The sequence below is a fragment of the Panthera onca genome, chromosome C1, assembly GCF_046562875.1.
Source record: "Panthera onca isolate mPanOnc1 chromosome C1, mPanOnc1 haplotype 2, whole genome shotgun sequence".
Lineage (NCBI taxonomy): Eukaryota > Metazoa > Chordata > Mammalia > Carnivora > Felidae > Panthera > Panthera onca.
The window spans coordinates 204,041,692-204,066,020 of NC_138346.1; the positions used below are offsets into that span (position 1 = coordinate 204,041,692).

Consider the following 24,329-nt stretch of genomic DNA (forward strand, 5'->3'; position numbering starts at 1 on the left):
TTACTGAGTATTGGGCTCTGGGAATGTAACCGAGAACAAGAACGAGCTCCGCACTCCAGACCCAGCCCCCACCCAGGCCGGCATGGGGCAGGACACAGCTCGGGAGAGTGGAGGAGAAACCTCATATTGAAACAAACAAGGGCTCAGAAACAAACAAGGGTACACCTCTCTGTACCCGCAGACTGTGCCTCCCACTTGTGCCGGCACCTTGTCCAGATTGGACTGCCAGTTCTCAAATCAGTGAATCTCTGTGTGAGCTTGGGCAAGTTACGGAGTCTCTCTGTGTCTCCATCTTTACGACGAAGACCATCATGCCTCTTCCCAGGATTGTTGGATTCAATTAAATAAAACAACTCGTGTAATGATCTAACTAACGGGGAGCCTGACATATTGTAGGCACTCAGCAGATGTTAGTATCCTCCTATGAAGAGGTATAAATGTTAGGCTCCACCCATCGCCCCCTGCCAAGAAAGAAAACAGGTTGCTGGCTTTCATTTTAGCGGGGGAGAAAAAGGATATAAAAGCGTATATGCTAAGTAAGCAACCGTGCAAACTAACAAAAGGCCTTTGGCCTGGGCAACGTGCTGCTGGGTCTGGGCTCAGGACAGGACTCCGTGCCCAAATCTGCCCCCGCCCCGGAATCCGGGCCCATTACTCAGCGGGCCACCGTGCAGCTCAGGCTGCCTCTGCACGATACGGGACCCACCCTCCCAACCTGTTTCGCGGGCTGCGAGGGCCAGCGGGCGCCAGGCGACAGCAGGTGTGGCGGCCCCTTTAAGCAGCAAAGCTCGTGTTGCAATCGCAGCCTTGGGGACCGGTCCTTTCCGGGGGGTGGAGCCTGTGCGTGGTGCGGCGACCAACCAAAGCGCGGCATTTTCCGCGGGAGATCCGAATTTCGCGGCACGCAGTTTGGCGCTAAAAAAAAAAAGGAGAAAAAAAAAGAGGCACAGAAAGGCTCGGGGACTAGAGAGCCAGGCGCGAAGGAGTCGGTGCAACCGCGCCCCCCCCCCCGCCGGTCCGAGCGCATCGCCTCTCCGCCTAGCCCCCGGCGACCCCGGAGACCCCTCCCGCGAGCTAGCCGGACCCCAAGCGCCGAGGCCTTTCTGGGGCGCGGGGCCGTCCGGGTCGCAGCCGCCCTCGGGGCGGCACAGCCCCTGGCCGTGTCGCCGCCGCCGCCGCCGCGGGGCGATCTCTAAGCGGGGATCTCCAAGCGCTGCTCGGCTCGGCCGCGGGCCAGGAGGGGAGGGTCCGGCCTTGCCCCACAGGCGTCCATTGGCGGCTTCCCCCGGCCTCCGCGCCATGCCTCCGGCCGAGTGAGCCTCCCCGGGCTCCGGAGCCCGCAGGTGCCTGAGGGCGCGCCAGGCCCGGTTGGGGAGGGGGCGCTGTGCTCGCCATGCTGCGAGGGCCCCGGGCCCTGGCTCCAGCCGCCGGGCCGCCCTCGAAGGGACTGCCCGCGATGAGCCCTACAGAGCTGTGGCCGCCCGGTCTCAGCAGCCCCCAGCTCTGCCCGGCCACCACCACCTACTACACCTCGCTGTACCCGCAGACTGTGCCTCCCACTGCGGCGCCCGGCACCTGCCTCGACGCCACCCCCCACGGACCGGAGGGCCAAGCTGTGCGATGCGTGCCGGCTGGCCGGCTGCCGGTAATGCTGGGGACCTCCCCACCGCCACCCACCGCTTCTCCCTGTGCTTTTGCGGGTGTGGGAAAGGAGGGAGGGGCGCCTGGGACCCAGTTTGAGCGAAGCAGGTCGAGTTGGGGAGGGAAATGAGAGCTTTCGGCTTCCAGAACAACCCACTGCCCTGCATACCTGAGCAGAAGAGCCCTTCATTTTCGGACTTGGGATGAAATAACCTCATCTATTGGAGTGGAGTCCCAACCCACCACCCCCAGTGCACCGTGTGACCTTGGGGAAGTCCACGGGGGCAACACTGCCACCATTCATTCATTGCTGGATCCAGAAACTCCTACCGGGCATCTGGTATTGTCCAGGTTCATGGCTTGACCTAAGGACAGTGGGGACTTTAAAAAAAAAAAACAGGGCAAGGGTGGGGGCTGTGTTTCAGGTCCAGTCTGCCTTGGACAGACTCCAAATTTCCCATACAGCCAACTCTTTCCCAGTTATCTGCCCTAGGTCTCCCCCCAGGCCCAGCCTTCCCTCCCAGCCAGCCAGTAGCAGGTGCAACTTGAGGGCAGCCCCTTGGGTTTCCTATTCAGATTGTTCTTTTCTCAAGCCCCAGGCCACTGCCAGGGAGGGCCCAAAGTGTGGCACCGGGTACAGGGTGTGTTTTGTGGGAGTGGAATTCCTGGAGCCCTTGAGAAGGGAAACAATCATAGGGTGGGGGTAGGTGGGGTGGGAAAAGCCCTGGGGGTACTGGGGGGGGGGTGGGGAACCTGGTTTCTGGTCCTGACTGCCACTAATTCAGTGGGGCCTTGCATCAGTCTTGGCACCAGTCTGGGCTTACGTTTCCTTTGCTTGAAAACGCATGTGTATATGGGGTAGCTGGGCTAACTCATCTGAGGTCACTTCCAGCTCCAGGTCCTGGGTTTTGGAAATAGGCTCCAGGGAGGGGAAATGGGGGTGCTGTAGGCTTACTTAGTGGTGAGTGGTGAATAAGTTCAGGCACAGAGCTAAGACCAACCCACCCACACTGCCATAGAGACATCTGCTCAGACCTGTGTCGGTGAGCAGGCACGGACCCCCAGCCCTCCCTGTCAGTGGCTACCACTCCCTGCTACTGAAATTGTGCTTTGCCCATCCTCAAGGCTTTGAACCTTTCAGAGCCCCTTCCTGCACGTGATTTCTAACTAGGAGGAAGGAGGCAGGGGTGTTACTCCCATTTTGTAGGTCAAGCAGCCAAAGATAACTTGAGACCCGGCTATCTCTCTTATGTTCAGCATTACCCTGTGAAGTAGAAGGTATTAGTAGCCCCAGGGAGAAACTGAGGCACAGAGTGGGGATGTGATCTGTCCAAGGTCATTCAGGGGGATGTATGACCAAGGCTGGTGATCATTGGGTCTCTTCTCTGCAGCCTTAACTTTCCCCAGTGCAGCCTGACCTAGGAGCTGGGTGCCCCCGGGGGAGGGGGCTCTGTGGCGGGCGCAGTCTCTTCTGGCCAGCTGCTTTCAGGCGCTCAGGCGGAGTTTCAGTGGCTGAGTTTCAGTAACAGCTGTGGTTTTGAACTGCTTCCCTCCCAGAGGAGCCCGAGTGCATCTGTCTGTAGCTCCCTCCCAGAGGGGCTCAGTGATCACAGCAAGAATGGCCCTCTTTTACTGAACGCCTCTCGTGTGCCAGGCACTGCTTGGCACCCTCCGCGTTGTTATCTTGGCCAAGATGCCTGGGATGAGGCATCTCACAGATGAGGAAACTGAGCAGAGACGTGAAGTCACTTGTCCAAGTCACAAGCCAAGAAGTGGGAGAGTCTCCTTGCATCAGACTGCCCTAAAGGCCTGCCGGGCCCAGAGCCCCCTCTCCTGTGGGATGCCCCATGGCCCCCTGCCTGTGGGCAGGCTTGGCCCCCTGCTTACTCATTTTACCAGGGTGTGACCTGGAAGAGCTCCAAACCCAACCCTGGGTGTGGCCGCTTGTTTTGTGGCCGGGTTGCAAAGTGCAGGGTAAGCAGGATTTGTTGAGGAGCTGCTGTTTAAAAGGACCTCAGGGGTGGCAACCAAGTTCAATGGCAGAACGAAGCCCTGAGCCCTGGTCTCCTCACTTCCGGTCCAGGGCTCTTTCCAGCACCCTCTGGGGAAGGCTTGCGGTGCTCCTCCGTGGCGTCCCTCCTCCGGCCGGGCACATCACGCTGTTCTGTCTCATTCCCGCGGGAATCCGTGAAGAGGGTGGGGTTCTGTGCACAGTCCTCCTTCCTTTTAATTTGTCTACGTTTTCCAAATTCCCTCTGAGAGCCATGACAGCAAACGGACATTTTAAGGAACAACCATGCAAGCCAGGTCAGAGGAGGAGATGTAGGGTACCGAGTGGCAGAGCTGGGATCTGGAACGCTTGTTCCTACCCCCGCCGTCTAAATGAGGACTTGGGGCTTGGGAGAACCCTGGCTCCGGCCCGTGTGTGCCCTCGGGCAAGTCAGCTCCCCTCCTTCGAGCCCCAGCTTCCTCACCTCGCTGCCCATGGTGGGGTTGTGCCAGGTGGTCTCGGACCCTCTCACTTCTGGGGCCGCCTGAGGAAGGAGCTTCGCTTTTGTCCTTTGGGGTTGGCAGGGGAGCTCGGATCCTGATCAGGCCTTTAGGAAACAACCGAAGGGGCTGCCTACGAGGGTCCAGGTTAGAGCCAGGCTGGCCTTTGCCCTTGGCACATCTCCGTCTCTTTCCAGCTTACCTCTGAACTGTCTTTCTCCTTGCTGGTGCCCCTCGTGCTTTAGTGATAGCCGCTTCCTTGTGCGAGCGAAGCGCTTTGCTGCACTGTTGCTGAATCCCCAGCCGCGGGGGAGCAGATTATCCCCATTTTACAGGTGGGGCTCAAGAGGTCGACTGTCTTGATGAGCTCACCCAGCTGAGACGGGGGGAGGCCTGGATCGGAACCCAGATGGGTCTGACTCCAAGGTTTGTGCTCAGGGCCCCCTTGGCCCTCATCTTCCTGGGCTTGTCCTCTGCCGCCTCTGTTCTGCAGGCTCAGGCCCATCTAGGGGCTGACTTTTCTCTGGGCAGTGCCCCAAGGTGTCAGGGAGATGTCCTTGGATGAGGGACATTTTGCTGCTTAGGAACACTTGGAGTATAGCATAAGGGTGAGGGAGAGTAAGAGAAGGGAGGGAACTGGTGTGGGCGTATAAAATAATGGGGGCAGGTGGGCACAGCCGGGCCTTGGCTCAAATTACAGCAAATTCTGGGGGGATGTGTGTGGGACAGAGCTGAGGCAGCCTGGTATGTGGCTTTGGCGTCAGACAATCCCGGGTTCAAACTCTGGCTCTGCCCTTTGTCTGTGTGACCGTGGGCGTGTGTCTCACCCTCTCTGAGCCTCCATTTCTCGTCTGCCAAGAGGGATTGCCAACACTGATGTTGCAGAACCGATGAGCACGTGATAGGCCCAGTGCAGGTACTCTGTTCAAGGTCCTTCCTTCCTTCTCCCCACCTTGTAGGTGGTGAGATTCTTCCTCAAGTGTTCTGTGAACTCAGCAGGGCCTGGCTCCTGTTGGGTGGGGGAGGTGGATGGGGTTGGGGAGACTCTGGGCTGCCCCACCTTTGCCTCAGGTAGAACTCAGCTTGGCTTCCCTTCCCCTCCTTGCTCTTGGCCTTCCTTCTTGAGGGTGCTGGGATGGACAACCTCAATCAGGATTGATAAAGGCCTTGGAGCTCACCAGGTCCTGCTTACTTCAGCTGTTAAGTGGGGGTTGGTGGTGCTGGGGAGACTCAGTGAGGTGATGAAGGTTGGGGCCCAGCCCAGGGCATGTGGAAGGTCTCAGTGAGTGACCGGGCCTTTCTCTAGAGACAAGATGGGTTACATTCCCTAGGATCTAGGATCTCACCAGCTGAAAGGTTAGAAAAAGAATATCCCAGAGAGACTTCAAGAGGAATGAGCAGGGAAGTGTTTGGATCGCGTCCAGGTCTGGGTAGGGGTGGAAGAGAGTGGCATCGTATCCAGGCTCCTCAAACCCGGGAGCAGGTCTCCTGAAATCAGTCCAGGAAGGCTTCCTGGAGGAGGCAGGAGCGGGGAGGGAAACTGACAGCAGGAAGAGCTGTCACCACCTCCGACACCTGTCAGCCCAGCTGTGCTCAGCAGCAGTTAGTCTCAGCCCTGCCGAGCATGACCTCACTGTCAAAGGTTAAAATAGGCTTCTCTGTCCTGACCAGCTTAGGGGTGTCTGGGCGGTTGGGGGGAGAGGGAGAGGAAGGAAATGGGTTCAGTGGCCCCCAGAAGGGTGTGTCAAGGAAGAGGCCAAGCCTGGATTTCAGAGAGGGGACTCTGCATTTTCTGAACACCTACTGTGTCTGAGTCACAGGGTGAGCACTTTGCAGGAGTTAGCTCCTCTATTCCTTGTAATCATCCCTCAAGGTAGGTGATTTCTGCCTCATTTTACCAAGGAGGAAACTGAGGCTCCTAGATGCAGAGTACATCCCCAAGTCACACACAGACACAGTGAGTCCCTGAAGGAGCCGGGAGGTTCAAGTCCAAGCTGGCTTATGCCCCCGTGCCCTAGTGCCCTAGCCCTGCCCCTGCCCAGCCCTAACCAGGAGAGAGGCCCCTTCCGGGCCAGTGCAGCTTCTGGGCCTAATTGGGGCCTGGTGGCAGTGGGGTGGAGAAGAGCAGACGGGTCTGTGGTTTGATTTCCCCAGCAGGTGTTTCCCAAGCTTGGCGGGAACAGGCAGGGGGAGCAGGGGGACCTCAGCTGTTCGTCCTTGAGAAGCAGGGGAAGGATTCATTGTCTGCCCCTCTCAGCAAAGAATGGCAAATGGAGTCTATTCAGGAGGGCCTGGGGCCCTTGAGCCGGAGCCCAAACATGGGGGTGGGGAATGTTTGCTCTGCTTCCCGATGTGGGCACCTCCCTGGGGTGTGGCACTGAGCCAGGAAGTCCCCTGGGCCTGGGCGGATGCCCAGCCCCACCCTGATAAGGGCCAGCTGTGGGGCTGTGATGGGCACCAGGGCAGGCTGGGCCAGCTGCTTTTGCACTTGGTGAGGCGGGAGGCTCTCCCCAGCCTGGTGTGGTTTAGGTCCTACCCACTCCTTCCTCCCCGCATCATCCTCTGGGCATGGTGCCGATAGAAGTGACCTTGGGGCCTGTTATTAAGGAACCCCGGGCTCTCGGCTGGACTGGCTTCCATAGTCTTCAAGAGCATGGACCTCAGAATGGGAGTGTTGTGTGCTCTTCAGAAAATAGGACTCCCTGCGGCACCTGGCTGGCTCGGTCTGTGGAGCATGTGACGTGACTTGATCTCAGCGTTTTGGGTTCGAGCCCCATGTTGGGTGTAGAGATTACTTAAATAATAAAATCTAAAAAAAAAAAAAAGGTAAAGAAAAAAAATAGGATTTCCTTCCCATGAAAGCTCACTTTTTGAGCCCCTCCTATTTCCTCACCAAGTGCAATGATGTTTTCACCAGGACTGGTGGTAAACTGAGGCACAGAAAGTAGCTGCTGGTGGCCTCCATGCTTTGGCCCCAACTTGGGGAAAGGCTGAAGGAAGAATGATTCTCAAACCCTGTCTCTTTCTCCTCTCTCCAAGGCCAAAAGGAAGCTGGACCTGGAGGGGATCGGGAAGCCAGCAGTCCCTGAATTCCGGACCCCCAAGGGGAAGTGCATTAGACTGGACGGCCTCCCCAGCCCCAAAAGTAAGCCTTGCCGATTGGGCATCTAAGGGCGGGCCCTGGATGGGGGATGGGTAAGGGCAGAGGGCAGCAGCCCTGCCCGAATCATCAGGAGTGATATTTGTAGCACACTTCCCAGTTTACAAAGTAGTTTCCTCTGGGTTGTGTCACGGGACCCTGCCAGTAGGTAGCTCTGTCCCCCTCTCAATGATGAGGCAACTTGAGACGCAGAGCTTGAGCGACTTACCCAAGGTCACACTGCTGGTGAGTGGGGTCAGGACTCAAAGCCAAGCTAGCACTGCTTCTCCCACACTGCACACCGCTCTCGTGACCTGAACGTGATGACCAGCGTTTTACTTGGGAGCTTACTATTAAAAAAAAATTACATTTCCTGCAGTCTGGTCTTTTTTAAAAGAAAGAATCCAGGGTCTTTCTCCCACATGCAGAGGGCTAAATGAATGACTCAAAGGGAAGTGAAACTTGGGTTGGTCTAACCCGCGTGGCCTCAGAGATTTTTAAGATCCAGGGGCTGCCCGGGTGGTGCCTTCCTAAAGTTAAGCTGCAGGGAATTTCTGCCTCTGCCTGGTGGTATTTTCAGTCAATATCCTGGTTCCAGCTAGAGTTTTAGAAATTATGTTAGAGAGGAACAGTAATTTGGGGGGGGTGGGGTCAGAGACCTAATGAAGAAGTTATGTGACCAGGTGGGAAACATGAGGGGCAGGAATTTGGGTATCTTGGGGCACCTGGGTAGTTCAGTCGGTTAAGCGTCAGGTGTCCAACTTTGGCTCAGGTCATGATCTCATAGTTCATGGGTTCGAGCTCTGCATCGGGCTCTGTGCTGACAGCTCAGAGCCCATAGGCTGCTGCAGATTCTGTGTCTCCCTCTCTCTCTCTCTGCCCCTCTCCTGTTCACTCTCTCTCTCTCTCTCCCTTTCTCTCTCAGAAAAATGAATAAATAAACATTAAAATTTTTTTTAATGAAAAAAAAAAAAGGAATTTGGGGGTCTGGACAAGGTTCTGCCCTGATCTGACCAATCACTCCTCTTGTGAGCGTTAGTTGTCTCATCTATAAAATGAAACACATTGAGATCAGGAATAGCAATAAAGTTTGCTCTCCCTTTGATTGGTAGAGGCTGCCGGGATCATTTTATTGAAAGGTACTAAGTGCACTGATCAGTCAGCAATGTCTGTCAAGGGTGCAAAACCTGACAAAAACAGCCTGTGTGCCAAATGCTTGCCATCTGTGTGTTAGGGGATTCTAAAGTCCCCTTCCGGAGGAATCTGAGACTCTCTAAAACTCAGTTTCCAAAACTAGTCTGGCCACTAGCTTGCTATATGACTTGCAAGTCACTAAATTTGCAGAAGTCTTCTTGTGGTTTAAGATGCTGCAGCTAAGATGTGGTCTTGGGACATCCACCTCATTAAGAAAGGATCTTTTTTCATGCGCCTGCCCGGTGTGATAGTATAGGGCTGATTCCTTTCAGATAATCATTGGGCTGCACATGGAAAGAAAAAGCATATCTATACAAATGTTCTCGAATCCCAGCCCGTTATTCTCTCCCTACCGTAATCCTCGATTCCTGACCTAGCTGGCGGGATAGGGTGATGGTTAAGAAGGAAGACTGCAGCCGGACTGCCCGGATTTAAATCAGCTTTGTCACTTTCTAGCCGACTGAGCTGAGCACGTTCCTTCACCTGTCCGTTCTGAAGTGTACCCACCCGTAAGATGGGATGCCTCTCAGGCAACAGCCTGAGAGGGTGTTGCAAGGATTAAATTTGTGGTATATGGAAAGTTGCTTAGAACGGTGACCAACACACGATAACTATTTGTTGGTGTTGATGGAGGTGGTGTTTCTAGGGCTGCCCTAAGCTATAATGGAAAGGGGCTGTGAACTAGGAGTTAGGATGCTTGGTTTCCAGTCGCGCCCCTGCCCCTGCGAGACCTCAGACAAGTCACGTGTCCTCTCTAGGCATCAGGGTCCCTGCCTGGATGGTGGTGGCGAACGACCTCCTGCCTCACAGTGCTCTGTAAACTGGAGAGTGGTTGCTCCAGCCCTCATGCGAAGGGTGGTACTTAACGGGTCCAGATCAAAGGATGAGGTTGTGACTGGGCCCCTTTCCTCTTAGCCCCCAAGTCCCCTGGAGAGAAGACTCGGTATGACACGTCGCTGGGGCTCCTCACCAAGAAGTTCATTTACCTCTTGAGCGAGTCCAAGGATGGCGTCCTGGACCTGAACTGGGCGGCTGAGGTGCTGGACGTGCAGAAGCGGCGCATCTATGACATCACCAACGTGCTGGAGGGCATCCAGCTCATCCGTAAGAAGGCCAAGAACAACATCCAGTGGGTGTGAGTGCCTGGGCTGGGGCCGATGGCACCAGTGGGTGCACGTGCTGCGGGTGGAGGTGCGGGGTGCACGGTATGCAGTGGGTGTGTCGGGGCTGGAGCTCAGGGAGGCGTCCGATAGGCTCACGTACCTGCCGGGAGCAGAGCCAATGTATTTAAGAGGGAGGTGGAAGGACAGATGTATATGCTGGGAATATACTGGGAAAGCAGGTTGGGGCAGCGTGGAGAATGATTTCTAGGACACGCAAAGGCCTAAGAGAGGACCCAGATCCTCTTGAGTTGGGATCCCAAAGATTCCCCTCTTCCAGCTTAGGAAAGTCCCCTGGGAGCTGGGCTGTAGCAACCCACACTCCTTGCAGCTCTGAGGTAGGAGTCCGCCAGGCTCCTTTCCTCCTACAGAGAGCAGAGCAGGCCTGCAGCCCCTGGCGCGACCCTGAGGGAACCCAGGCAAGGCGTTTGGGGGAGGCGGGGGGTGGCATAGGCATTGACAGCCCCCCAAAGTGGGGTGAGGCTTGATTTGTTTCTTTTCCCTAGCCCAACCCTCAGACCTCAAGTTCCAGTTCCTAGCAGCTCCCCGGGAGCTAGGCAGGGCCCCTGATCTGCACAACCCAGGGGGCGCCGTTGTAGACCGTGTGAGTGGCCCCATCCTGGGGTTTTGCACCGCCCGTTTAGGCCTGCACAGCCGCCCTGGGGTTGGGGCTCCTGGATGTGCGCTGAGACTGACACTGGGGGACTGCTCTGTTCCCAGAGGCAGGGGAATGTTTGAAGACCCGACCCGACCTGGGAAGCGGCAGCAGCTGGGGCAGGAGCTGAAGGAGCTGATGAGCACGGAGCAGGCCTTGGACCAGCTCATCCAGACCTGCTCTCTGAACTTCAAGCACCTGACCGAGGACAAGGCCAACAAGAGATATCCTGTTTGGTGGGGGGAAGAGGTCAGGGAGCAGGGCCTTATCGGAGTTGAGGCAGCACCTCCCTGCAAGGCCTAACTCAGCCTCGGGGGCTGGCATATCTGTTTCTTCCTTCTTTGGTGGCCTGTCCTCACGAGCCTATCGAAGTTACTCTCCTTATAAAAGTAAGTCCAGTTTCTTAAATCTGGAAAATGGAGAAAAGAACTAGGTGCCCCCTTAATGTAGCCATTGTTTCTTAACTATGCATACACAAGGGCACGGGTTATTAAATGTAGTGTGTGCCTGCTATACATCACTTTAAAAATATTTTTTTAACATTTATTTTCAAGAGACAGACAGAGTGCGGGTGGGGAAGGGGCAGAGAGAGAGGGAGACACAGAATCCCAGGCAAGCTCCGGGCTCTGAGCCGTCAGCACAGAGCCCGATGTGGGGCTCGAACCCACCAACAGTGAGATCATGACCTGAGCTGAAGTTGGGCACCTAACTGACCTAGCCACCCAGGCGCCCCTACATAACTTTTTTTTTTTAAGTATTTATTTTTGAGAGGGGCAGAGAGAGAGGGAAAGAGAGAGAGAGAATCCTAAGCAGGCTCCATACAGCCAGCAAGGGGCCCGATGTGGGGCTCAAACTCACGAATCGCAAGATCATGACCTGAGCTGAAGTCTGACACTTAACTGACTGAACCACCCAGGTGCCCCATATGTAACATTTTATATCCTGCTTTCTATCACCATAGACCGTTTTTATGTTGTTACAAATCCTTCCTAACTGTTTGCTTGATCCATGAACGTGTTGCTATTGGACCATTTTTTGCCAAACAGCAGTCTCATAGGATTTAACCTCATGTTCAGGATGATTTGAGAATGTCCTACTCAGACCACATTCTGGTTTGTTAAGGCCTAGAGTCAACACTTAGATTGATTTGAGATTTCTGCTTTTATAAAGCAGCATTGTGATGAATATTTTTGTAGAGAGAACATTTTCCTATATTTTTTACTTATTTCCTTAGGTTGGATTCCTAGGACTGACACTATAAGCATGGGCTTTGCTAAGGCTTTTCATACACTTTTCCCAATCAGATGGTTCTACCATCTAATTGGTCTTTGGATCTGACTTTGTGTTTTTGGAAGGATTCTAGGCATTGTGGGAAACATAAAGAAATAAGACGGAGCCCTCCGGTCTCAGAGCTAATGATACAGTCTGAGATGAAGTCTTTACATAAAAAACCGTTATGAGGCAGCATTAAGAAATGATGTATACTCCTGTTTGTTTTCTTTTTAAAAAAAAAAATTTTTTTTAACATTAATTTATTTTTGAGACAGGGAGAGACAGAGCATGAACGGGGGAGGGTCAGAGAGAGGGAGACACAGAATCTGAAACAGGCTCCAGGCTCTGAGCTGTCAGCACAGAGCCTGACGCGGGGCTCGAACTCAAGGACCGCGAGATCATGGCCTGAGCCAAAGTCAGCCGCTTAACCGACTGAGCCACCCAGGCGCCCCTCCTGTTTGTTTTCAAAAGGGATGCGGGGTAGCCTATGATTGTACAAGAACAGGTTATGGTGTTTGGTTATTTCTAAGCTGTAGACGGACCGAGAAAGAGATGTCCAGAGGCTTAGGCTGGCAGGCCGGGGGTTTGAATTGTGACCAGCTACTTCTCTTGACTCTCCTGCCCCTACACTGGCCTATGTGACTTACCAGGACATCCGTGCTGTTGGAAGCTTCAAGGAGCAGACAGTGATCGTTGTCAAGGCCCCTCCTCAGACAAGACTGGAAGTGCCCGACAGGAGCGAGGTGAGAGGGAAGCATTTGGTGGAGAGCAGGCTTAGGAGGGTCCCAGGCTGCTCTGTATGCTCTGTCCCTGGTGCTGCCTGACCCCAAGCTTCCCAGGTCCGTTCTGGTACCCATTACAAGATCAGTGGTCCCCGAGCTGGGGCAGAAATGGCAGAAGCTGGAAAGGGCAACAGGCATCAGATGCTGGCCCGAGAAAATCTCCGTTCCTGGTATCTTTCTTCATCCCATGGCCCCCAACATTTCTGGGCACACGCACACATGTGCCCACACATCGTGGTGTTAGCGCTCACAGTAATCCTTTCCTGCTAACTGTGTTTGGCGAGGTGAAAGACCAGAAATTCTTAATACTTCCTTATGAGGTCCTCTGTGCTTTGACCTCACCAACCTCTTCTCATATGCTGCCCCATGGTGTCTTTGCTTCAGCCACACTGACTTACCTACAGCTTCCCCGCCACACTAAGCTCGTCCCCAGGGTAAGACCTTCACCCAGGCTGTTCCCTCCAGCTGAAATGCTCTTCTCTTTCTCTGCCTGGTTTACTGCTGTTCATCCTACTGGTCTCAACTCAAACATCACTTCTTCAAGGAAGCCTTCCCTGATTACCAACCCCCCCCCCCCCGCCAGATTTCATTACTACCTATGCTTTTCTACCACACTTGACCTCCGTTTGCTGGGTGATTAGTGATTCTGTGATTGTGTTCTGCTTCACCTATTAGAGTGTAAGCTCCACAGAAGCATGCCGCGCTCCTGTGGTACCCCCCCAGCCCAGAGCTGGACACATAATAAATGCTCAAGAAATAATTCGTTTAATGGAAGGACATTAAGATAAAGGAGGCCCCACCTCTGTCTTGGAGGAGCTCGGGACCTAGTGAGAAAAAGACCCAAGCAAGCAGTCATCCTGCCATTTATAGACTCCAGGTGCCCAGAGAAAGGACAGTTGGAGGAAGAGTCCATAGATGGCTACAGGTTAATTGGGTCCTAAAGCATGAACAGGAGTTGTCAGGGGAAACGGGTGGGCAGAGGGCAGTGCAGGTGCACCGGGTGGAGACCTAAATGCCTGTCGGAATAGCATGTGTGCAGTTAATCATGGAGGGAAGAGGCAGGGGCGGGAAGGCCAAGTTATCAAGACGCTTTGTTACAAGTAACAGAAGGCCAAGTCCAAATGGCTTAAGTTGGGGGTGGAGGGGACTAAGGAGAAACAAGTGACAGGTCCAGAGGAAAGACTTGGGGATTGCAGGCAAGGCTAGATGCAGGAGCTCAAACTATGACTTTCAGTTCGCCCCATGCTCTCCATCTTTCTCTGCCATTCTTTATGCTTCCATTAAGGCAGGCTCCCCTTTTCTGGTGGCAAAGCTAGTTTTCATGATAACCACCAGCTCGGTGACCCCAGTGGGAAGGGAGCTTCCGTTTCCCACGAGTCCCGCACGAGTCCTGGGTCCGATGCTCCTGGACTGACCTGAGTCGTGCGCTACCCTGAACCAGTCACCATCACGGTGGCTTTCTCAGCCTGTACCCCAAGCTCACCCATTGGAGTGGGGAAGAGTGCTGTCCCCCCAAAGTACATGAGTTGGAGAGGAGTGGCTTCCCAAAGGAAAATCAAGATATTCTCCCTAAAAGAAGGGGATCTGGGGACCGGACAGGCAGCAAGAGCGGATGCCCACCACAGGTCAGACAGGGCAGGCGTCAGCGCCAAGCTCAGGAGTTGCGCTGGCTCACGTGGATGGCGGGAGCCGTGGGTGTCCATCCATACACCCCTCCCCGACCCATGAGTCAGTGCCCAGCTGCCCAGAGCCATGACCTGGCTTCTCTTCTTCCTCCAGGAGAACCTGCAGATATATCTGAAGAGCACGCAGGGACCCATCGAAGTCTACCTGTGCCCAGAGGAGGTGCAGGAGCCGGACAGTCCGACCAAGGAGCCCTTCCCCTCCCCCTCCCCCCTCGGCCCCATCCCCGACTCCACCCAGCCCAGCAGCAGCACTGACCCTGGGATGACAGAACCCATGGCCTCTCCAGGTAGGACCCTCTGTCCAGAGGGACAGGAGGTGGGGAGAGCAACCAGCCTTCGCGTTTCCTCTTCCATGTCAACATTTGTTGGGCGGCGAAGAGGGGTCCAGTCCTTCTCCCCCGCTTGTGTGTTTGCACGTCACACTTTATAGAGCACATGCGTGTTCTTGTCCCAGGGGGGAGGCTAATGCTGCTCTGGGCCAGAGGGGTCCTGGGTCTGAATACCAGCACTTCCAGTTACCAGCGATGTGACCTTGGACAAGTCACTTACCCTCTCTTTGCTTCAATTTCCTCATCTGTCAGTTGGGCATAGTAACTAACAGGATCTACTTAATAGGGTGTGAGAATTAAAGGAAATAATATAGGCAAAACACTTAGAACGGCACCAGGCAGTAACGGCTAACTAGTCTTGTCATTATTACTGCCACTAGGGCTGGTGCCACACTTCTGTGGTGACTACGAACGACAAAGCCCCTGGCACTCAGTAAGCCCTCAGTGAATGGGAACTACAGATGTTTGAAGGAAGGCTCAACTAAGATTTTTTTAAATTAATTAATTAATTAATTATCTATTTATTTATTTTGAGAGAGAGAGAGAAAGCATGAGCAGGGGAGGGGCAGAGAGAGAGAGAGGGAGAGAGAGAATCCCAAGCAGGCTCTGTGCTTACAGCACAGAGCCTGACATGGGACTCGATCTTACAACCGGGAGATCACGACCTGAGCCGAAATCAGGAGTCACACGCTTAACCAACTGGGCCACCCAGGTGCCCCTGGGAGTTTGGAAAATTAATTACTTATTTTTATCTTTTATTTATTTTATTAATTTTTTGTTATAATTAAGATTTTTAATTTTTCTATTAAAATTTTTTAATGTTTATTTTTGAGAGAGAGAGAGAGAGAGAGAGAGGGAGACACAGAATCCGAAGCAGGCTCCAGGCTCTGAGCTGTCAGCACAGAGCCTGACCTGGGGCTCGAACTCACAAACTGTGAGATCATGACCTGAGCCAAAGTCGGAGACTTAATGGACTGAGCCGCCCAGGCGCCCCATGACTAAGATTTTTTTAAACCATGACTTTATCGGGTACATCTATTATCACGTTACTTTTCACAGCCATTGTTGAGGTAGGTGTTCTTGTCCCCAGTTTAGAGGTAAATAAACTGAGGCATAGAGGTGATGTGACTCTCCCCATGTCCTCTCCCAGGCCTCTCCCCACGAGGCTCAGAACAAATCGAGGAAGGGGTTCCTGACTAGAGAGGCTCACCCCTGGCTGGGAGGTCACTGTACGGCTAAAAAAAGCTGGCTATACCTGACAGGAAGTAGCATGAGTTGAGTCATGAGCAAAGAGGCGGGAGAAGTCCCAGGGAAGGAGTCTGGAAGGAGTAGAAATGGGAGCCCGGGAAGGACCTTCTTCCAGGATGGTTTATGCCCTTTACTGGGATCACACATCAGGTCAGACTGACAGATCCTTTCAGGTTGTGGAGGCCAGTGTTCAACTTTCTGTTTTCTTAGCAGCAGAATTCCCTTAAGTAGAACCCTGGTGTTTAAAGAAGCCAGAGCTCAAGCTGGTCTGACGGAGGAGGCTTGGTGGGGTGTCCACAGAACACAGACATGGATTCCATTTCTTTTTTTTTTTTTAATTTTTTTTTAACGTTTATTTATTTTTGAGACAGAGAGAGACAGAGCATGAACAGGGGAGGGGCAGAGAGAGAGGGAGACACAGAATCTGAAATGGGCTCCAGGCTCTGAGCTGTCAGCACAGAGCCTGACGCGGGGCTCGAACTCACGGAGCATGAGATCATGACCTGAGCCGAAGTCGGACGCTTAACTGACCAAGCCACCCAGGCGCCCCTTCCATTTCTTTAACTCAAGGGTTCACAAACTATTGCCTGCAGGCCAAATCTGGCCTGTTTTTAAGCAGCCCATGAGCTAAGAATTGTTTTCACATTTTTGAAGAGTTGGGGGAGAGGAAGAAAGTGACTGTGTGACAGAGATTGTAAGTGTTCTGCAAATCCTAGAATACCATCCGGTCCTTTACAGAAGTTTGCTGGGCGCTGATATAACTCAGCCCTTCATTTTACACATGAATAAACTGAAGCGCAGAGAGGGCAAGTGACTTCCCTAAGGTCACACAGAGGCAAGTGACTTCCCTAAGGTCACACAGAGGCAAGTGACTTCCCTAAGGTCACACAGAGGTTGGCGGCAGAGCTTGGACAAGAGCCCAGACCCCCAGCTGATCTCTCCTGTGTCCCGGTCTGGTCCGGGGATCCGGGCTTCTCCCGGCACCAGCCATCTGTCCCTCTGGGCACCTCCCAGTGTCTATCTCCCACTCCAGACCTGTGCCCCACCCTGTTCTCTCTCCTCCCTTGCTCTGCTTTCGCACTTCACTGTCAACATGTGTGCGTCTCTCCTGAGTGAGAACCACTTTCGCTTCGGATGTCCTCTGAGACTTGGGGCAGAGGCGGGGGACCCTCCAACATAAGCGAGGGCGAGGTTTTTGCCTCAGTTTTACAGATCAGCTGTGCTCCCAGAAGGAGTAGAAGCTGGCAAAGCAGTCGGTAGTGGAGCCAGCCCAGACACCAACCATGCTGGCCACGTGGTCTCTTGGCGACATCCTTGCCGAAGGGAGCAGGGGGGGTGTTTTCTGGAAGGTATCCGTGCCGGCACGCACGCGCATACACACACTCCGCGTTCTGGCCCGAAGCAGAGTCATTTTGAGGTCTGAGCACCAGGGTCCACATCCAAAGAGGAGGCCGCAATGGTCTTGGCAACCAGGTTCTGGCGTCGTGCAGGGGAATCACTAACCCTTTGGGGCCTCAGTTTCCCTCGTCTGTAATGGAAGGGCTTTGGACGGAAGGGCTTCTGGAATGGTCTCTGACGTTTCCCCACCTCTGACATTCTGAGGTCAACCTAGATGTAGCTGTAGCACAGGAGAGGACTCTGAGAGACTCGGGCTTGAGTCTGCACCTCACCTGCTGTGACTTGGTGACTGTAGGCGAGTCACGGTGGCCCCTTGGAGCCCCCCGTTCTCACGTCTCTAAAAACTGGGACGCTTAAAACTCCCTCACGATTCCTGGACGGTTTACAGAAAGTGACACAGCGTGAATGCGATTTTTGAAAAAGCTTATACGAACCGGGCGCCTACTCTGTGCGGTTTGGAGATAGAGGAGTGAGTCTGAGCCATCCGAGTGCGCGGAGGCCCAGATGTAAGGAACAGCTCCCTCTGGGGGGTGATAACCGTGCAGGAGACCAAGGCCCAGCGGAGGCTTTCACGCACGTTGTCTCATTCCTGCTCAGCACGGCACGAGCTGGAGCCTTATTCTTCCTCTTGAAGAAAACGGGGGCTTCACCCGGTGGGGTGGGCGGGGCTGGGGTCCGAGCCCAGGTCCTCCCCCTCCTCCCGAACCAGGCCTTTTACTAGAACACCTCCCTGCAGGCCTCTGCAACGCGCTAAAAACTACTCCATTTTTTTTCCATTCAGATATGTTTAATTGACTTCTTTGAGCCTCAGTTTCCTCATCTGTAAATAGGGGTCACAATATTGCCTCCTTTGGGGCCACCTGAGTGTCCGAGGAGGTCAAACACACCTCTTCCTGGGAGCCCAGCCAGCCAGGGTAAGCCCTTGGTAAAGCACAGTTCTTCTTACCATTGACCAGGGCAGCACTCAGACAAGCTGCCCTCTACTTGCACTTATCATTGAATCCTCTCAACAACCCTGGGAGGTGGGTATAATCATCCCCATTTTAGAGGTGAAGAAACAGAGGCTCATGCACATTAAGTCGCTTGCCCATAGACACAGGATCAGGCAGGATGACAAACCAGCACAGCTGTATTTTCCAAGGAATGCGTGGTTGGGGGTTAAGTCATGGCTCAAACGGAGATTCTGGGTATCAGAATATCTTTGGGGGGTGGGGTGGGTTCTGGTGCCCTATTCCTCATCCCTGTGTAAGAAGTCACCTTTTTGCCTCTAGGTGGAAATGCACCTGGTGTGCTGGAAAATAGCTGGGGCCAGTGTGGCTGGAGAGGCTGAGTGTGAGTGGAGCGAGGCTGGGACAGAGGGAGTAGAAAGGCAGGCAGGGGCCAGATCACGCAGAGCCTTCTTGGCACTGGTTGAACTTGGATTTTATTCCCAGCCATTAAAAAAAAAATTTTTTTTTTAATGCTTACTTATTTATTTTGAGAGAGAGAAAGGAGAGGGGGAGGGGCAGAGAGAGAGAGAAAGAGAGAGGGAGAGAGAGAGAGAAAGAATCCCAAGCAGGCTCTGTGCTACCAGTGTGGAGTCTGATGTGGGACTTGAACTCAGAAACCATGAGACCATGACCTGAGCTGAAATCAAGAGTTGGACGCTTAAGCAACTGAGCCATCCAGGCGCCCCAATTCCCATTAAAAAAAATTTTTTTTTAAATTTTTATTCATTTTTGAGAGAGAGAGAGAGAGAGAGAGCACGAGCTGGCGAGGGGCAAAGAGAGAAGAGGGAGACACAGAATCCCAAGCAGGCTCCGGGCTCCAAGCTGTCAGCACAGAGACCGCCGTGGGGCTCGAACCCACAAACTGTGAGATCATGACCTGAGCCAAAGTTGGACACTTAACCGACTGAGCCCGCCAGGTGCCCCCCCCCCCCCACCTCCGCCAGCCCTTTTTAAGCTAGAACACAGACTTCAAGAGTCGAGGCAAGCTGACTGGTAAGGAGGCCCCGGCCGTGGAACTGGCAGAATTCATTCAGTTGTGGAAATGACCCATCTCGCTGCCGGGCTGGGTGCTAGGGAAATGGCGGGACTGCGTGCAACTCTTGGGCCTTTTGGCTTAGGCAGCTGAGTGGGTGGTGGTCCATTCACTGAGGGGGGAAGACCAGGAGTGTTTGGTTTTGACGTGCTAAATTCTGGGGTACCTCGGTTCTCTAAGCAGAGGCGTTGCAGGAACCGAGAGCTCGGGGGCGAAGTCTGTGCCAGACGTGTCCACTGGGAGCGGGATTGAAAGCCAAGGGGCAGCTGTGGTCACCCGAGGAGATGTGCAGCCAGAGAGGGGAGTCTGAGGCTGGAGCCCTGGGGCACTGAGGGCTTAGAAGTTAGGAAGAGGAGGATACAGAGCAAAGGGGACAGGAGAAGTAGCCAAGGAGGTAAGAAGAAAACCAGGAGACTCTAGTCTATTAGAGCCAAGTGAAGAGGTGTTTCCAGAAGGGTGTGAATAACGGCACCAGATTCTGCTGGAAGGTCAAATAAGACGAGGCCAAGAACTGACCATTGGTTCGGCAACGTGAGGCCACTGGTTCAGTGGCGTGGTGGGGACAGACCTCAGTGGAAGAGTGAAGAGTGGCGGGCAGGTAGAGGATACATTTGGAGGGGGTAGAGGGTAAACACAGGCAATTGCTGAGAAGTTTTGCTATGAAAAGGAGCGATAAGCTGGGCTGGGAATTGGAGAGAGTCATGAGGCCGGGGAGGCTGCTTTTTAAAGATAGGAGTCATTAGCGTGTCTGTGTGATGATGGGAATGATCTGGGAGAGAGAGAGAGAGAGAGAGAGAGATTGGTGATGCAAGAAACAGAGAATGTGGTTTCAGGGGCCAGGAACTTGATGGTGAGAGGGGGTAGGGGTTTTTGGGTTTTGTTTTTGGTTTTGCAAGATTTTTATTTTTAAGTAATCTCTACACCCAACGCGGGGCTTGAACTTTTAACACCAAGATCGAGAGTCAAGGGTCGCGTACTCTACCGACTGAGCCAGCCGGGAGCCCTGAGAGGGTGGGGTTTCGAGAGCTGGAGATCCCATCTCCTCCGAGAGGAGGGGAGGGAGGGTAGGAAAATGAGGGCAGTGGCTAGAGCGGTACCAGGAAGGTACACAGGGAGAAGGGCGCACGGTCGTCCAGAGGACGGGAGGGCTATTCTTGTGCTCCGAGGTCTGACCAGACTCTTTGGGGCAACAGGCCCGGGTATGACCTTTGTCTCTTTGTCTCCAGGACCAGCGCTGACTCCCCAGCAGGCCCTGCAGCTGCCAGCGCCTCCGCCACCACCACTGCCACTTGTGCCCCTGGAGGCCACCGACAGCATGTTGGAGCTGCCACACCCACTTCTGCAGCAGACCGAGGACCAGTTCCTGTCCCCCACCCTGCCGTGCAGCTCCCCCCTGATCAGCTTCTCCCCGCCTTTGGACCAGGACGACTACCTGTGGGGCCTGGACGGGGGCGAGGGCATCAGCGACCTCTTCGACTCCTATGACCTCGGGGACCTGCTGATTAACTGAGTGGCCCTGCCTGCCCCCGGCAGCCCGCCCCTGTCTCTACCTCCTCACAGACTGGCGGGCCCTCTGCCCGCACAGGGACGTGGGACACAAGGTGCCGTCCTCAGGGTACGGGGGTCTCCTTTTCTCCTTTCTTACCCCCAGCCGGCCGAAGCTGTCTCGGGGGGCCATGTAGGGGATTCGGGTGAGGAGCGTATCAGAGGTTGGGTCCCCTCCTTCCTAATGGAAGCTGAGCCCGGAAGGCCCATCCGGCTTCTGACCTCTGACCTCTCATGTGAAGAGCCACAGGTGAGGCAACCAGGTCCAGGGAAAGGGCCCCGGCCCCCCCCCCCTTTTGAGGGGGAATTAGGACCCTGAATTTATCAAGAAGCACTTAATGCCTTTGTATTTATTTCAGGTTGAGTTTTGTTTGTTTGTCTTCCCTGAGTTTTTAGCAGGGAGATCATTCCAGTTTCTAGTAAGACTTCTCAAGACAGGCCCGGAGCTGTCCACCGTCCAAGGGCAAGCCAGGGCTTCCAGAGCCCCAGGCCAACTCCCCAGTTTCCCCACATCAGTGGGCTGGGTCTCTGGGGGGCCGTCCCGTCTGCTAGAACGCTACTTGCACTTAGGGCTCGTGATTCTAGTACGTGGTGGCGTGGCATCTCCAGCTGAGGCGCCAGCCTTGGATTCCTGGTCTCCTCTGTCCCAGAGATGGTGGCAGGGAGCCACCCCAGGGTAGGCGGCATCGAGGCTCCAGTTCTGGAAACCTACTTCCTATGGAATCCCCTACCTCTCCCTTCGGGACGTGAAAATCAACCTTGCAGGGAGTCGGCACAGAAGAGCTCCTGGGGAAACACGGACAGGGACGTGGAAGGCGCCGAGGGCACCCTTCCTCTATTTCTGCCTCTCGCTTGGGACAGGTGCTGTCTTGCAGTGAGGACCTGGGAGGGAGTGGCAGCCCCCCCAAAGAGACAGGTGGGATGAAAACAAGAAAATGCCAGAAAGCACCCCCTCTGGTAGCTGCTGGTATAGTCTCCCCCTTCCCTGGAAGGATTTTTTTGTTTCTTGGAGGCAGTCATTCTCTAAGGACCTCCTCTCCCCACCAGCTCTCACACAGAAAGACCTCCCTCTCTCCACCACGCCCCCCCCCCCCCCCCCAGCCAAGGACAGAGGTGACCAGGACTTGGTGGCGTTTTGCCTCCTTTTGTCACAGGAATGCCGAAGGGCTGACAGGAAGCAGTCTTAAGTGCACACCAGACCTTGGCAGCTAGTGGGGCGATGGGTGTACGTTAACTCTTCAGGCGTAGGGTCCTGAGAAGGTCTCTTGCCCTCCTCTCTCCCCCCCCGCCCCGGAATGGCTTGACCATCCCAAGGTGTCTCTGGAGCCCGCTTGGGTGTGGGGGGATCAGCTCTCCTCCCCACCCAACCTGGGGTGGGGCTGCTCTGGGCTGAACCAAGGCTGTGCCCTCTGGAGAGAGGCAGCCAGGGACGGTGGTCTGAAAGGGCCACCACCCACCCTCAGGGAGCTAGGTTTCCTCAGGGGCTCAGCTGGGCAGCACTTTTGTTTTTCTTTTTTTGAGTTTGTAGCATTAAGTTGGTTTTAAATATGAAGTTGGCCTCACGGGATTGCTCTCGAGCTGACCAGAAGCTGGCATCTGAAGTTTGGGAGGTAGACTTGTTCGGACATGGGGGTCTGATGGGAGCTAAGGCCCACGTGGGGACAGTCTTGCCTTGTCGTTTTCTCAACTTCCCGGGCCCCTAACTGCCCTCTCAGGAGTGGTCAACAGGTCACAGATGCCTCGTGCTGTGAACAGGGCTAATTTTGTATGCTTCGCAGAAGCTCCCCAGATACTCACAGGGGGCTCGTCAGAAGCCTGTCTCGAAGCCCAGTATGTCCAGGGTCAAGGGACTACCTTGGCCCTTGGGCAGGGGGAGGGAGTTTTGCATGGAATCTGGTGGGGGCATGTGGGGCCAGAGATTGAGACCTCTGGGCTGCCATTTAGCCGTGCCCCCATCTCTGAAGACAGAGACGTTTGACTTCCATGCCTTTGGCTCTGTCTAGAGTGTTCTCCTGGAATTAAAGCAGACAAAGGGGAGAAGAGGCTCGCAGGACCCACCGGGAATGAGTTTAATGGCAAAGTCTGGCCAGAATTCAAGCTCATTCCCCAAATTCCCAGCCATAGTGCTGGACAGACGGGCTGCCCCTTGGGCCCATGGCCTGTACCCTGAGCAGCTGCCCCTGTCCTGTGCTATCCCCTCCATACCCTGCCTGGCCCCCGGGGCTGGACCGCCTAGGCCAAGCCTCCGGCTAGGGGCAGGGGGGTTGGGAGGGACACAAGCCCATGCCTGTTTCTTGCCAGTGACACTTGAAACCTCTCGAGTTCCGTCAGGTGCTTTAAGAATGCATTTTGGCTGGAATTTCCTTTAGGGGCCACATGTAAACTTGAGACCTAGCCTCTTTCTGAGATATGTTATTGCTGTCAGGATGTTTCCCCAGCTCCATCGGCAGCCCACAAGTCACCTGTGTCCCCAGGGGCACCAAAGGTTCGGGGGCTCCAGGGAACTCGGTAGCATTAAGTTGTGCAGTAGAGTTGGAGATTCAAAGAGATTTCTTAAAACCAGGGACATGCTCCCATGTCCCTTCCCATGAGAAGTGTTCATTAGATCAGTGTGGTGTCCCTTCTCCACAGCAGTGCTGTGGTTGGACTGGTGTAACTGTGGGGGGTGGTGAAGCTCAGAAAGCTGGTTCTGGGATGGTTTTGACTTTCCTTTCCCTCCCCAAGTTTTCTCAGCCTCAGTTCTGCACAGCCTGTAGTTTTCAGTGAAATCGTTTGGGTGTTCGCACATCTGAGCATCGTGTGGCTTTAGTGCATTTGAAGTGAAAGCCTTTTGGGGTTGTTTGCAAACAGCTTTCTGGTTCTCATCGTGTCCCAGGGTCCCCACCTCATCCTGGGACACCATTCTCCCACGAGGACCCTTGGTGACCAGAAGCCCAGCCAGCCTGCTGGCTCCTGGGTGAGTGAAGAAGCCTTGAATATGGCACGTGTGTCTCGAGGGTAATTAGGCCCAAGAGAACTCGGTCCCCGTGCTGGGACTCTGTACAGGTCACTTCCCTCTGGTCTGGTTTTTCCCTGGGTCCTGCCTTGATGAGCACCATGTAAACCTCCTTGTGTTGTGATAATTGGGCATTAAATGGCAACTCTGGACACCTTGATTCTTGTGTTTTCTGAAGGTCATTACCGAGTGTGAGTCTGGGGACTATTCTGACCACCTGGCTGATTTCTCCCCAGAAGCAGCCTCCCTTTCCCACATTGGCTTATTACCATGCCTGAAATGTCACCACTAAGACACTGAAAAGTTAGCACCCAGATCTAAAATGTGAACATCTCCCCTGCTCTGGGTCCATCACCTCTCATTGGACTATTTGGACAGCTCCCTTCATCTTCTCACTGCCACCCATTCTTCTCCGTCCCATCCTATCAGTGGTTCTCAAAGTGTGGTCCTCTGACCGGCATTACCTGAGAACTTGTGTGAAATGCATATTCTCAGGTTCTGCCCCAGACCTTCTGAAACTCAGGGCGGGACCCAGAATCTGTAACATAGTGAACCCTTCAGGTGATTCTAATGCAGCTGAAGTTTGAGTACTCATGCCCTCTACCAACCCCAGAGACTTCCTTCTAAAATGCAGGGTTTTGGGGCGCCTGGGTGGCTCAGTCGATTGGGCGTCCGACTTGGGCCCAAGTCATGATCTCACGGTTTGTGGTTTCGAGCCTCGCGTCGGGCTCTGTGCTGACAGATCAGGGCCTGGAGCCTGCTTTGAATTCTGTG

The 24,329-nt window shown here is 54.3% G+C and overlaps 1 protein-coding gene across 1 annotated transcript; it reads left to right on the top strand.

Annotated features, from left to right (window-relative positions):
- The first annotated feature begins 928 nt into the window (after window positions 1-928).
- E2F2 (E2F transcription factor 2) lies at window positions 929-23,715 on the top strand. Its single transcript, XM_078452220.2, has 7 exons — window positions 929-1,645; window positions 7,171-7,276; window positions 9,380-9,599; window positions 10,345-10,503; window positions 12,180-12,294; window positions 14,113-14,305; window positions 20,242-23,715. The coding sequence occupies exons 1-7, from the start codon at window positions 1,394-1,396 to the stop codon at window positions 20,523-20,525; spliced, it is 1,329 nt and encodes a 442-aa protein (XP_078308346.1). The 5' UTR covers window positions 929-1,393; the 3' UTR covers window positions 20,526-23,715.
- The last annotated feature ends 614 nt before the right edge of the window (window positions 23,716-24,329 follow it).